The 14,481-nt window shown below is 39.1% G+C and overlaps 1 protein-coding gene across 3 annotated transcripts in view; it reads right to left on the bottom strand.

Moving 5' to 3' along the window:
- The window catches only part of PLCH1 (phospholipase C eta 1), a 216,351-nt gene that overhangs the window by 65,421 nt on the left and 136,449 nt on the right, over window positions 1-14,481 (bottom strand). For all 3 annotated transcript variants that reach the window (XM_047728543.1, XM_047728551.1, XM_047728558.1), the window contains 2 exons: window positions 11,059-11,188; window positions 6,868-7,038 (listed from right to left, as the gene is read on the bottom strand). In XM_047728543.1, coding sequence (XP_047584499.1) covers window positions 6,868-7,038; window positions 11,059-11,188 — 301 coding nt within the window. The remainder of the gene's footprint in view (window positions 1-6,867; window positions 7,039-11,058; window positions 11,189-14,481) is intronic.

The following is a 14,481-nucleotide window of genomic DNA, read 5'->3' on the forward strand; positions in this document are numbered from 1 at the left end:
TTTTTCTTTCTTTTTTTTTTTTAAATCACATTTGTGCAAGATGGCAAGTGGGACTGGATCTGGCTGGACAGTTATTTTGTTGTTTTCACCTACTAGGGGTTGTTCAAGTGACTACAGGTACCCAGTCCCCTGACTACAGTTCAGTGGTCTAAGATGGCCTCACTCACATGCCTATTGTGGGTGCTGGCTGCTGGTCCTGGGCCTCTTTCCCTGAGAAGTCTCTCATCCTCAAAAACACTAGCCCGGTTTCTTCATGTGGTAGTTGCACAGTTCCAACAGGGCAGGAGTGGAACCATCAGGGCGCCCAGGGATTCCTTGTTCATCATTTCTGCCATAATCTGTTAGTCAAACCAAATTCTGAAGCCAGCCCAGATTCAAGGGGCAGGAAAAGAGTCCACTCCTTGATGGGAGAAGAGGGAAAGTCACATTGACAAGGGGCACGCAGACAGGAATAGGGGAATTCCTGCAGCCATCTTCACAGACCATCTACTATAATCCCCTGTGTCCAGTACTCAGGGAGGCCTGGGACGCCTCGGGACCCTTCCAGGCTATCCTTCTCCAGTTCTGATTTTCACTGTTATGCCAGGTTGGAGAAGAGACAGTTGTCCTGCTGCAAGACGTAGGAGAGAGGATCCAGAACCCCACTTCCAACCCATGCTTGTGTCTGTCATCCCACCTCATCTCCTATTTTCAAGAGCATTATGTGACTTTGATTCTTGAGCCTTTCCAGGATTCCACTGAGTGAGTGAAGTCGATTCGTGTTTCTTGCTCTGTAGGCTTGAATTTCAGGGCTCTGGGGTCTTCTTTAGATCAGACAAATTTCAAGATTTTATTGTTCCTGTCTCCTTCCTTGTTCTCTTTGTCCTTGTAGTTTTATGCAGAAGAATAAAAGTCTCTTTCCTGAATCTTGGGGTAATTTCAGAAGGGAGTGGAGGAACATCTCTAAATGAATGGTCCTTCAGTTTGCAACTGAATAAGAAACAATTTACCTCCCCAAACTTGCTACCTCTAACTCATCCTAAAATTCAACCACAAATTTCAAAGTGTTTGAATGTATGACTATTTCACAGAAAATGTCATTTGGGAACTATATTCGAGGCAGCAAAATATTACAAGATATAATTACTCTGAAAACTCTCAACTGCTTAAACTGGAATAATTAAGTAAATGAAACAGAAACTCTGGAAGGACTCTTAAAAGGAATGCTTTTATGATGAGGAAAATGTTTAACAAAAAAATAAAGGTACACTGGCACCAAAGGTAGTTATAAATGAAGAAGTGTTTATAATTATTTCTCACAGAGAGGCAAGGTGGAATGACCATGAGTCTCACCAGATCATTCTGGATTCAGTAAAGGATAATGAAGGGAGATGGTGCAAGTGACACTGGTGATTGGATCAGAAGAACCACGGGACTACTTGAGCAGAGAGAATAAAGACACAATGGGCGTAACTGATAGAAGCACCACAATGACGGAATGTATATATCCATGCCAGATAAACAGTAACAATAAGAAGAAGACCCTCTAGCAGGAGATCAGTAAAGCTCTGAAAGTTCCCCTGGAATTAACCATCCATATGTATATTTCAGATGAAAGTGCTGAATAAAGAGAAATCTGCTTTCCATTGTTCCACAGAAGTGTAGCCTTTGCACTTAGTAAACAGCTAGGTGGTTGCTCAGACAGCAAGGATGCTTCATTCCTCCTGCCTCTCTCCTCCGTCCACGAGACACAAAATGATAAAGTGGACACAAAAGGATAGAAAGAAAGTAGACGCTTATTAAGAAAAGCTGTCAGGGGGATGGGGGAATGAAATCCAATTATCGCTCCTGAACCAAAACTCTGAAAAGAACTGAACACAAAACACATTCTGCCCCAGTGCCAGCAAATGCATAGTAAATCTGGAGAAGACGTAGATTGCTCTTCGGCAAACACAGTGGATAAAAATGAAACCAAAAAACCTCAACCAGACCTAGTTCTCTGGAATCACAGACTTGCGGATGTCAGTCATCTTTATTGGCAGTTGCAAGGAAGCAGTGAAAGAGAAGTGTCAGCCCGCTGGTTTCTTCTTAACTGGCACTTCTTCATGGATATAAAACAGAGAGAGAATTTCTCCAAGCACATCCAAGTTTTAAAAATGAAAGGCCCTAATCAAACAACAGTTGGGCCTGTCAAAGTTATGAAATCACGTCTCCGAGAGCCTCAGTGAAATAAAAATCTGACCCGTAGCCAATATTTGATTTCATATAATCTTTGACAACATATGTGACCAGCAGTGATATTTCGTTTCACAACTGCAAAAATCAGTAAAAGTTGAATACTCTGGTGTCTACACTAATCTTATGCCATCAGAAACGAATGAATTACTGCCATATGAATCGTCAAATTGCCTCCAATTTGTTCCATTGTGAAAATCCCGTTTTAAAACTCAAAATCCCACAAAACTCTTAACTAATGACTCTCTTGCTGCACATTTAGATGGTGCTCAATTTTTCTCTATTTTAAAGAATGCTGAAATGCACAACTTTACATCCTTTTTTTTTAATGTACATAATTATTTCCTTAGAATGAACCATAGAAGTAAAACAGATTGGTCAAAGTTTAATAAATTATATAAAATATGATCATTAAACTGTCCTAAAGAAAGATTATACCATTTCACAACTTCAAAGGAAATGTAAGAAACAGACACCATGTCTGATAGAATTTATTTTTTAATCTTTACTGATTTGGTGGGTAAAAAATGATCTTTTCATTTTATTTCATATATTTGAATTCCTAATGAAGGGTGAACTTTTCAATAGGCTTATTTACTTTTTATGAAATTTGTATTTATTTATTTTTTTAAAGATGACAAAGAGAGAAATCGCAAGTAGGCAGAGAGGCAGGCGGGGGCGGGGGGGCGGAAGCAGGCTCCCCACTGAGCAGAGAGCCCAATGTGGGGTTCAACCCCAGGACCCCGAGACCATGACCTGAGCCGAAGGCAGAGGCTTAACCCACTGAGCCACCCAGGTGCCCAGACTTTTTATGAAATGTTTAATGTTTCAAATGTTCTGCCCATGTTTCTATTGGGTATTCATCTTTTTTCCTCAGTAGTCTATGACATCACTTCCCATATTAAGGAATTTCACTGTTTCTCCCTTTGTATGTTACAAATATTTTCCTAGTTTGTGCTAGACTATCATTTTATGGTATTTGATAAATTGGCTCACACAAAAACTTAAAAGTTTCAAGACATTAATATTTTCCTTTATGTCTTATGTGTCTTGATGTATGATAATTTTTTAAAAATTCCTTTCAGATCATGCCCATATGTAGCTTCAAGCTAATTTAGAAAATTAAACTGGATACAGGTAATCGTCTGCCAGGGGCAGATGTCATAGAACACTGGCTTCTGTTTTCCCTAACAAAAATTTACCGGTTGAATGTCAGTATAACCAAAAGGAGGGAAGAAACACATGCCCTTTAGCAAGTGACATTCACTATTGCTATTCAAATGGACTGGGTTAATTCCACTTGTCCAAATGAATTTGAAGTCAGTAGTTTTAAATATTGTAATTTTAATTTGTCACATTGCTGTGCTTCTGAATATCTATGTCAGAGGGCCTTCTTCACATTCATCATTACAATCAATGTTCAATTTGACATGTGAGATTGGAAAGGTAGATATCAGCTCCCTTTTATAGATTAGGAAACAAAGGGTCAGAAACAATTATGTATGACCTGCCCAAGATTCTCCTATCAATAAAGCCTGTAGGGCTTGGAATGTAGATCTTCTGAGCTCCCAGTCTAATGTTCTTTCTACTGTATTAGAGGAGCGGTACAGGTGAAAGTACAAAAGTAGTTACAAAAGCAGAAAACAGAGAAGCGATGTATGTAGTAGGGCTAATTTTCTGGGGGGAAAAATATTTTTCTATTACTCCACATCTCCATGTTGTATCTGTATCAGAGCTAATTTTGTTAATGGAGAATCTCTTCCTTTGCCAAATTAGCAAACCAACTAAAATAATTGATTTTGATAGAAACGTTTACTGACAATTAATCCTTAAGAAAGCAACACCAAGGGGCGCCTGGGTGGCTCAGTGGGTTAAGCCGCTGCCTTCGGCTCGGGTCATGATCTCAGGGTCCTGGGATCGAGTCCCACATCGGGCTCTCTGCTCAGCAAGAAGCCTGCTTCCCTCTCTCTCTCTCTGCCTTCCTCTCCGTCTACTTGTGATCTCTCTCTGTCAAATAAATAAATAAAATCTTTTAAAAAAAAATTAAAAAAAAAAAAAAGAAAGCAACACCAAAATCTATTAAATCTGAATCTGTTATTCCTAAAATGTATATGATTGTGGAATTGGGTAAAGTAAATCATTACCAAATCTAGTGTATCTTTTTCAGGCACCAAGCAAGTTTTTGATTCTCCAACAGAGTATCCAACAATGTAATTTAGTTCCGACACTAACTACCAGGAGTTAGCATTAGACCCCACAGGTAAAGTGCTCAATCCCATAGACTGCTCCACCTCATTCTAGCCGCAAATGAGGTATTCAGGCTACCCCCATTTCTGCTTGGCGTACTACAAATTTGGGGGTTCTGTCAAAGGAAAAACAGACTATGGGGTACCTGGGTGGCTCAGCCGGCTGAGCGTCTCTCAGTTTTCGCTCAGGTCATGATCGCCTGGGTCCTAAGATCCAGCCCCACTGTCAGACTCTACACTCAGCAGGGAGTCTGCTCAAAGAATGTCTCCCTCTGCCCCTCCCCCATTGCCCACATGCACCTGTGTTCGTGCTCTCTCTCTCTCAAGTAAATAAATCTCAAAAAAAAAGAAATAACAGGGGCACCTGTGTGGCTCAGTGGGTTAGGCATCTGCTTTTGGTTCAGGTCATGATCTCAGGGTCCTGGGATCAAGTCCCATGTGGGGCTCCCTGCTCAGAAGCAAGTCTGCCACTTCCTCTCCCTCTGTGATCTCTCTCAATCTTAATCTCTCAAATAAATAAATAAATAAAAATCTTTAATAAAAAATAAAAATTTAAGAATTTTTTTAAAAAAAGAAAAGAATAAAAAACAGACCTAGATACTATTTAAAGCAATAAAAACAGATTTTAATCAGTAACTATTACAATAGGGGAAAAGAGAACTTCAGTATATAATACTGGTTCAGTTCCAGATACAGGATAAATAAGGGGGCTTTATACCCAAGAAGCTGGGTGGGGGTCAGTGGAGGAAACATCGGAGATAAGAGGGGATTCTGGGTAAACCTACCTAACAGGGTTCTTGCTAAAGGAAAAGTGGTGATATCACCTAGGAGATGGTGAAAATAAGGAATTTTATCAGCTGTTGAGGTGATCAGGTATCAGAGATGCAGGTTTTAGTTAAAGGGACTTAGCAGGATTCTTGCTACAGCTGGACTCTTGAAGACAAGGCCCAAAGACAGGGCCTAGTAAAAAAAAAGGACTCAGAAGAGCCTGCCTACTGTTTAGTCAAGGAGAAAGCCTGTCAGTTCCCAAAATTCACTGGAATGACTCACAGAACTAAGAAAAGTGCTTTATTTACTAGGACTGATTTACTACAAAGTATACAACTCAGGAACAGCCAAATGAAGAACTGCATAGGGCACGTGTATGGGAAGGTATTCAGATCCTCCATGCCCTCTCAGGGTACACCCCTTCCCCTTCCCAGTACGTCCTGTAGCTTCACCAACCCAGAAGCTCTGCAAACCTTGTGGGGCAGGGGCTTTGGTAGAGGTTCCATTATGTAGGTTGATTGATTAAATCATCCCTCCCATTTGTGACATCTTTAAAACCTAGAGGAAATTATGCTACATGAAATGACAAAGACACACGATCTCACTGAAAAAGTAGAATCTAAAAAGTCATACTCATAGAAGCGTCTGGGTGGCTTAGTCAGTTAAGTATCGACGTTTGGCTCAGGTCACGATCTCAGGGTCCTGGGATCGAGCCCCATGTTACGCTTTAATATGTGAGAGCCAGGGCACTTGGGTATCTCAGTCAATTAAGTGACTGCCTTCGGCTCAGGTCATGATCCTGGAGTCCCAGGACTGAGCCCTGAATCAGGCTCCCTGCTCAGTGGAGAGTCTGCTTCTCCTCTGACCCCCCTCCTCATGTTCTCCCTCTCCCTCTCTCATTCTCTCTCTCAAATAAATAAATATAATCTTTTTTTTAAAGAAAAGTTCTTATTTTAAATATATTTAGGGGTTTTCTTTGCTAATCAGGACTTAGTTTACTTAGTCTTCTGATATGATCCAATATCGATTTCCTATCAAAATTATCAATGAATTACTATATTACTAGTTAAGAATTATGTCATAGTTGGGGTGCCTGGGTGGCTCAGTCGGTTGGGTGTCTGCCTTTGACTCCGGTCATGATCTCCAGGTCCTGGGATTGAGCCCCATGTCAAGCTTCCTGCTCAGCGGGGATTCTGCTGCTCCTCCCTCTGCCCCTCCAGCCCGCTCATGCTCTCTCTATCTCTCTCTCTCTCTCAAATAAATAAATGAAAATAAAATCTTCAGGAAGAAAAAAAGAATTATGTCACATTTAACAAATACCGAACAAATACCTACCTATATTTTTAGTATAAAGAAAACATAACCATTATATCTAAAATGAGACACATGAGGTAACATTCCTTACTCTGCGGAAAAATATTCAACTTATTTCAGTTAAAAAATTATGTGAGTGTTCAATTTATCACTCCCTCATAAAAGCTGCTAGAAATCTGTTAAAAATAACTCATAAGATTTTTTGGTGGAATTGTGATATTTACTCCTCTACCCTAAAAGTAAAGTGTACCTATATCCAACACCAGAAGAAACCTGTATATTTGTATTTTTTAGTAAACAATTCAATTCAACAGTCTAATGATACCTTTTGTTCCACCTTCAAAAACTGCGCCAGCTCGTCCACAGTTAGGTGATCTTTCTTGTCACTGTAGCTCAACAGCAGCAAATAAAGGTCCCGTCTCAGTGACATCATTTTGTAGAAAACACAGAATTCTTCAAATGTCAGAGTTCCTTGATTCTCATCTGTATCAGCTTCCTAAAGGCAGAGGGAAAAAAAGGCATTGTGAGAGTCTGAAATAGGAAATTCAGTACTGGGAAATCATATTTACTATAAAAAGGCTAGAACACATTTCACAAATGGTAAACACATTCTTTTCAAGCACACGTGGGCCAATTTAAGTTAACTATTTATTAGGCCACAAAAAAAAGTTTTATGTTATAAAGACTCAACCTTATAAAAACCAATTTCTCTGGTCACAGTAAATTTATATACCAACCAAAAAACAGCTTAAAAAAAAAAATGTCTGAAGACAACATAATACATTTCTAAATAGGAAATGAAACATACAAGTGAACACATGCACTACAGATTAAAATCCATATGATGACTTAAAGCAGTAATTAGAAGGAAATAAAGATTTCAATGTATTAGAGAACAAGGTAGACTGAAAACAGATAAGATAATAATTCAACTCAATAATTGAACTCAAAAAGCTAGAGAAAATTAGGCTAAAGAAAATACAAAGAAATAAATTATAAACTTAAGCAAAAAGCAGTGAAATAGAAAACAGATATATCATCCAAGGGTGACAATTATACCAAGAGCTGGTCTTTTGAAGAATGAAAAAGAAATGTTGAGGAGCGCCTGGGTGGCTTAAGCACCGCCTTTGGCTCAGGTTGTGACGTGGGGTCCTGGGATCAAGTCCTGCTTCAGACTCCTTGCTCAGCAGGGAGTCTGCCTCTCCCTCTGACCAACCACCCCTCAGGCTTATTCTCTCTCAAATAAATAAATAAATAAATAAATAAATAAATAAATAAATGAAATCTTTAAAAAAGGAAAAAAAAAAAGAAAAAGAAGTGTTGGACAAGACGAACCAGGAATAAAAGAGAAAAAATATTTAACATGTTATGAAAATACTAGTCTCTGACCAGCTTCTGAACTGTAATTCAATCAAATACAATTTTTAAATATAATAGAATCTCTCTTAATTCGGCCTAGGTAGCTTATTGCTCTTATAGCCATCAGGATCATTGGTACTTCCTTGTTTTCCCTCCACAGAAGTCTGAAAAATCTACCTGGACTGATTTCTAGTTGAAATTATTCATTTCTAGAAATATTGAGCAAGAATCTTTCAACGTGTATCTTCCTACTGATTGGCTAAATTTTTGAGGAAACTCTAAAATTGTTGGGAATATGTAATGAGCAGCTAATCCATTCATATGATCTTCATTTTAAGTGAACACAGTTGTAACTGAACCAAAATTGACAGGGAACGAATGGCATCTTGAATTGCCCAGGTTTTGCAATGTATATACTCAGCTGTTATGGGGTTTTAGACATAGCTTTGAAAGTCAACGTGCTCATAAAAAATATATTTTTAAAAATTCTGCTAACCTTGGGATAACTATGAGCACACACTTTAACCAATATTTAAATCATACACAGTTTCATTGTGGAGCTGACTGGCTTCAGCCCTTTCAAAAGTAGAAGGAGAATGGTCTCTAGAATATCTAGTTTGGGAACCTGAGATGCTTGTTTGTATAGTTACTGCGTCTTAAGAAACTGGGTCTAATATTCAAATTTCTGCCATACCTTTGTTTCAAAGTATCTAACCCTAGATACAGAGAAAAAAACATTTTTCAAGACTTCCTTATAAACAATTAAGAACAATAAAACTCTGACATATAAACAACAGCATTTAAAGACTTCAAAAGTAGCTATCCCAGCAATGTCCACAATAGCCAAACTATGGAAAGAACCTAGATGTCCATCAACAGATGAATGGATAAAGAAGAGGTGATATATATACACAATGGAATACCATGCAGCCATCAAAGAAAATGGAATCTTGCCATTTGCAACGACATGGATGGAACTAGAGAGTATTATGTTTAGCGAAATAAGTCAATAAGAGAAAGACAACTATCATATGATCTCCCTGATATGAGGAAGTGGAGATGCAAAGTGGGGGGCTTGGGGAGCAGGAAAAGAATAAATGAAACAAGATGGGATTGGGAGGGAGACAAAGCATAAGAGACTCTTAATGTCACAAAACAAACTGAGGGTGGCCGGGGGGAAGGGGGGTAGGGAGAGGGTAGTGGGGTTATGGACATTGGGGAGGGTATGTGTTATGGCGAGTGCTGTAAAGTGTGTAAACCTGGCAATTCACAGACCTGTACCCCTGGGGCTAATAATACATTGTATGTTTATAAAAAAATTTTAAAAATTATATAATAAAAAAGTAGCTATCCATAACTTAAAAGATTTATTTTAAAAAAATTTAGTTGAATCTTGCTTTGCAACAAAAAAGCAAAGAAAATTCTAGGAAGGCTTCAATGTCTGCACCAGCGATTCAACCAGAAGAAAAATGTTCCTGAAATAATACCAAGACCTTTGGTCCCAACCCTCTCCCACAAAGAGCATTTCCACAACCCTGCTAGGTACAAGGCCTGCAGTGGAAATGTTTTCCAGCAGGTCCTACTGCTTATCCTACTTCTGGCTCGGTAAGTCTTTAAACCTAAAGTCATAAAAAGAGACCCCTAGTGTTTTCTTAAGACTTGTCTAAAGATTTACTTTGAACGCATAAGACATTTGACATAAACATTTCCTGATTTGCCCTGCAAAATGCTTAGTGCATGGGAAATAAAAGGTGTCTAAAGGGGAAAAATATAGAAGTAAAAATAGATCAATATTTTATGTTATTCCCTTATCTAACTTCCAAAAGGTAACTCCACATCATTATTTTTGTAGGTATACACTTTGCCTTCCTCTTTAAGCTTGGCCCCTCTCCTTTGATCAGAAGCTACCTCTTTAGTACCATGAGCATTTTCTGTGGAAAGGAACAGCTGGGAGTGTGGGGCTCACAACAGGACAAAAGTGAGATGTCACAGGGAGTGCCAGGAACATGGCAAAGCCTTCCATACAGTCGAAAGACAGTTCTCTATTTGTGGCAATACAATTCCCCTCCAAAGCCTCTCTCTCCATCTCTGGTGTTCGTTCTAAAGCATCTGCCTTCCTCTTCTTTTCCTTTCTCTTCTGTTGTTCTCCAGTGCAATGTGACCTCATTGAAAACCATGTCCAGCCACGAGCTTCCCAAGGACAGGGCCAGGATAAGAGGTCACAGAATGGAACCAGCCTCCACCTTCCATTCATCATTGCAACACATCCCTCATGTCATTTCTGTCCTTACCGCCTCAAAGAACAAACGGTGAGAAAACAAAAGTAGCACCAAACATTAGCCATCAGAAAATATCACACTCTCTGCTTACTTTTACATGTACAAAATATCACCTAATCACTTAGAACAGAAAATTATTGCAAAACACGGATCGTGCATATGACTTCTCTCCAAATAAGAGCACTTCCTAAATTAGTATATTAGCAATTACTAATAATCTGACATTGACTTTGTACTCACTCAAGAGAGCTCACTTCTGTACCTTCGATGGTGGACTAGGTATAGTCCCAGCTGGGGGCCACAGGGTACATTTGGCCCCAAGGGTTTTCCTCAAGGACGGACCAAGAGGGAAAGAGCATTTCATTTAATACCAACAGGCAGTTGAATGAACTTATGGAGGGTTCCCTAAATGGTAGGAGTGAGACAGTACTTCTAAGCATCATGGGTTCTAAATCTTAAACTCCTCTGAAATGAAACAGAGCCTCTCGAGGACTTTAATCCTCAGGCTACCTAGTCTGATTCTGATCCTCACAAGAGCTCTGTGGAGTGGGCCCCTGAGATGTTATTGCTCCCTTGAAGGCCCTTGACTGGGTTTACTCCATTATCTAAGTGCCAGGTAAAGCGCTTATAATCACTCCCTGAAAACAGCAACAATAAAAAAGCATCTTAGGAAATGAAATCATGCATACGTGTTAAGTTTAGGAAGCTTTTTTTTTTCTTTCACAAAACAAAGCGCCTCTTTTCCTCAAAGAAAAATACAATACAGAACAGATAATATCAACTTCCAACAAAACAGAGCAGCCTTTGAAATATCCAAGTATTAACAATAACCTCCAACGTGTATTTTATACAAGGCCAACCCATCCGTGAAAACGTACCTGAAACATTTGTCTGACTTTTCTTCGGGGAAGATTGACATTTAGTTTGTGCATCAGTTGGTGTATCTCTTCAATATTCAGTAAGCCGTCACCATTCTTATCAGCTTCCTCAAAGGTCTGCTTCACCCACATGAACAAAGGTCAAGAAAAACACCTTTTTCATCAAAATAAAAATGGCTGTCTCACAGAATACTCACAAGGACATTTCTCATAAACACGGAACTTGAGAAGAAGGTCTTTGGAGGAGGCCCTGCTTGCCATCCACAGGCGAGTGAGCCACCAATAGTGACCATGAGCAACGGGCAGCTGGGCACTCGTACCTGAATCCCTTCACTTTAAAAGGAGACTCAACCCATGTCCTCCTGAGAGCTGCTTTACCTCACACATTCTTAGCCAATGCGTTAAGAAATATGATGTGAAGAAACTGCATATATACCAAATTTAGGCCTCATCTCCTTCCTCTATGACCTTCCAGTTAATGTATTTTTACCTTCACAACACCCCACACTAGGCAATGTTTTCGGTTCCCTTCTCTTGGCCCACTCCTACATTTAGAAATTCAGACGGTCTAGTTCAATGTCCTCATTGTTCAGATGAGGATATAAAGCTAGAGAAGAGAGAATTCGTTAAGGATAAATTAGTTAAGAGATCCAGGTTTTTGGCAACCTGGTCTAGTACTCTTGTCTCCTATGCAGAAGCCCTATCTGTAGACTATGTTGGTCTTCCTATTACTAGTTCCGAAGGTTCTTGCCTAATAATGTCAAACTTCTAACTCCAGGGCAAGTCTGATATGAAGTTACCCTCGAAATGCCAGTATAGTATTAGGTGACTGAAAATATAAAGCTGAATTTGGATACAAAAGATTTACATCAGGTGAACTGAGGTTTTAAAAAACCCTCAGGGGAGATGGCTCTTGGGTTGTTTTACATGGTAAGGAAGCAGAATAAATGGTAACCAGTGGATGAACTGAAATCTTTTTTAAAATGGATGATTCATAGTTGTTGGGAGTAAATTACAGAAGGCAGGAACCATGTGTATATTTAGAAAACCAAATTGAGCTTCAAAATTTGAATGGGAATGAAGAGCAAAAAACAGGTGGTGGAAAGAAACCAGAAAATTAAAGTAAGGAAAAGGTATAGGTTTAAAACCAACAAATGGGAGAATGGGACTAAGGTGAGAGAAAAGGGGAAATGGATAATATTTGCTTATCAAGCAGATGACATCAAACTAATCTACAAAGCCAAAATATTAACAGTCCACCCAGTGGTAACACAGCATATTTACATTTCTTGGGTGATTCAAATTATGGTTATGGGAGACTGTACCTCAAGAAGTAAAAACAATAAAAAAATCTTATTTCATCTAAATTTATATAGAGGTCATTTTAATACTGTAAATACCTCATTTCACATTTTGTTCCCGTTATAATATTTGAAAATAACCACCCCAGTTCTTTCTAATTCAATTTCTCCTCATAGAGTTCAAGTAGGACCTCATTATACATGATCCCTGGAAGTTAACAGGTGACCCAGGATGAAACTAAAAATAACTGAAGAATCAAAAGTGAAATATTTGGGCCAATTTCTAATTAGTACCTGAATGTCATTTTTTTTTTCTGTTTTCTGGGCACACAGTGCCCATCCCTATCTATTTCTTTTGTCTATGGATGCTGCTCTGTGCCCGAAAAAGTATTCTGGCAGAGTTCAGAGTGATGAAATGAGTCCAATAGTGATAATATTCTCATCCTTTCATTTTTTACTTCTTCACCAAACTCTCTCAAAGACTTCTCCAGAGAAAAGGCAAAGACAAGCAAACCCTGAGGATGAGTATTCTACTGATATAAACCCTAAGGGTAGGCTGTATCTGCAAGGTCTTCTGTGTAGACGCACAACCTGGCCTTGACAATTGGTTTAGGGGATATGGGATTGGTATGACACAAAAAGAGGTAGAATAACACCAGGAAATGCATACTAGTCCTGATTCTTTGTTGACCTCGCCCTGTGACAGAGGGTTACTTATGTTACTTCTTGAGCTTCCATTTCTTCATCTGTAAGGTCACTGAACACAACCAGATGACCCTGAAGTCCCCTCCAACTCTAAGATTCTATGACAGAAAAAAACACTCTCTTCCAGTAACAGCACACATGGCATACAATACAATTACAGGTAAAAGTCTTCTGATATCTTAAAGCTATTCTTCATAATTAAGATAGGAGTACTCAAGAAAGCTCTAAATTAATGATTCTCATCATTATACGGGATAGTTTAAGAAGAGAAACTATCATTCTGAAAAGAAAAACTGGGAGAGTAAAAACTGAATGCAAGTTATGGTCTAGAATTTTCTATCAAAAAAATACAGGAAAATGTAAAGCATTGAATGCTAGTATTTTCTGTAGGGGTGGGCAAACCTTTTCTGGAAAAAGCTTGATAGTGAATATTTTAGGATTTGTAAGCCATTAGGTCTTACTTAGTTGCAGCTATTTGATTCTGCTCCCGTGACACGAAAGTGGCTGCAGGCAACACAGAAATTAATTGGCAGAGTTATGTTCCAATAAAATTGTACTTATGGGCACTGAAATTTGAATTTCATATGATTTTCACAATTTCACAAAATATTCCTCTTCTTTTGATTTTTTTCAGCGATTGAAAACCAATTCCTAGCTCAGCAGCACATATAAAAAAGGCGATAGGCCAGATGTACCCTACAGGCTGCAGCTTACAAGGTTCCTGGTTATAGGGAAGGTGTAAACCTTTGGTTCATAACTCCATAAGGGACTGCCTAAAGTCCTCTGGAGGTAATAATTTTCCTTATAGGGTCAAGAGATAAAGTGGGGGTATCATCGAGGAGAACGGACCGATGGAGGAAAGTGGTGAGGCTTGCAGGCTGAGGCCACTGGATTCGAACTTTATCTGAATAGGAAAGAAAAAAATGTGTCAGTTCTTACCTCTCTTTAGCAATAAAAACAGTAGCTATTATTTATAAGTGCTTAATATGTGTTTGATAACAGTGCTTTAAAGCACTCTGTGTGGGGCGCCTGGGTGGCTCAGTGGGTTAAAGCCTCTGCCTTCAGCTCAGGTCGTGATCTCAGGGTCCTGGGATCGAGCCCCGCATCGGGCTCTCTGCTCAGCAGGAAGCCTGCTTCCCCCCTGCCTCTCTGCCTGCTTGTCATCTCTGTCAAATAAATAAATAAAATCTTAAATTAAAAAAAAAATAAAGCACTCTGTGTGTATCAACTCATCTGATCTTCACAAAACTATAAGGCACATGCTATGATTAATATCATCACCAGGGGACAGACAAAGACTCTGAGGCAAAAAAGTTTGAGTGACTTATCCAAAGTTATACGGTACATGGCAGATTTGGGGCTGAATGCCAGGCAGTACAATGCCAGGCTGAGTCCTTAAACACAATACTATATTGCT

The sequence above is a fragment of the Lutra lutra genome, chromosome 1 (assembly GCF_902655055.1).
Source record: "Lutra lutra chromosome 1, mLutLut1.2, whole genome shotgun sequence".
Lineage (NCBI taxonomy): Eukaryota > Metazoa > Chordata > Mammalia > Carnivora > Mustelidae > Lutra > Lutra lutra.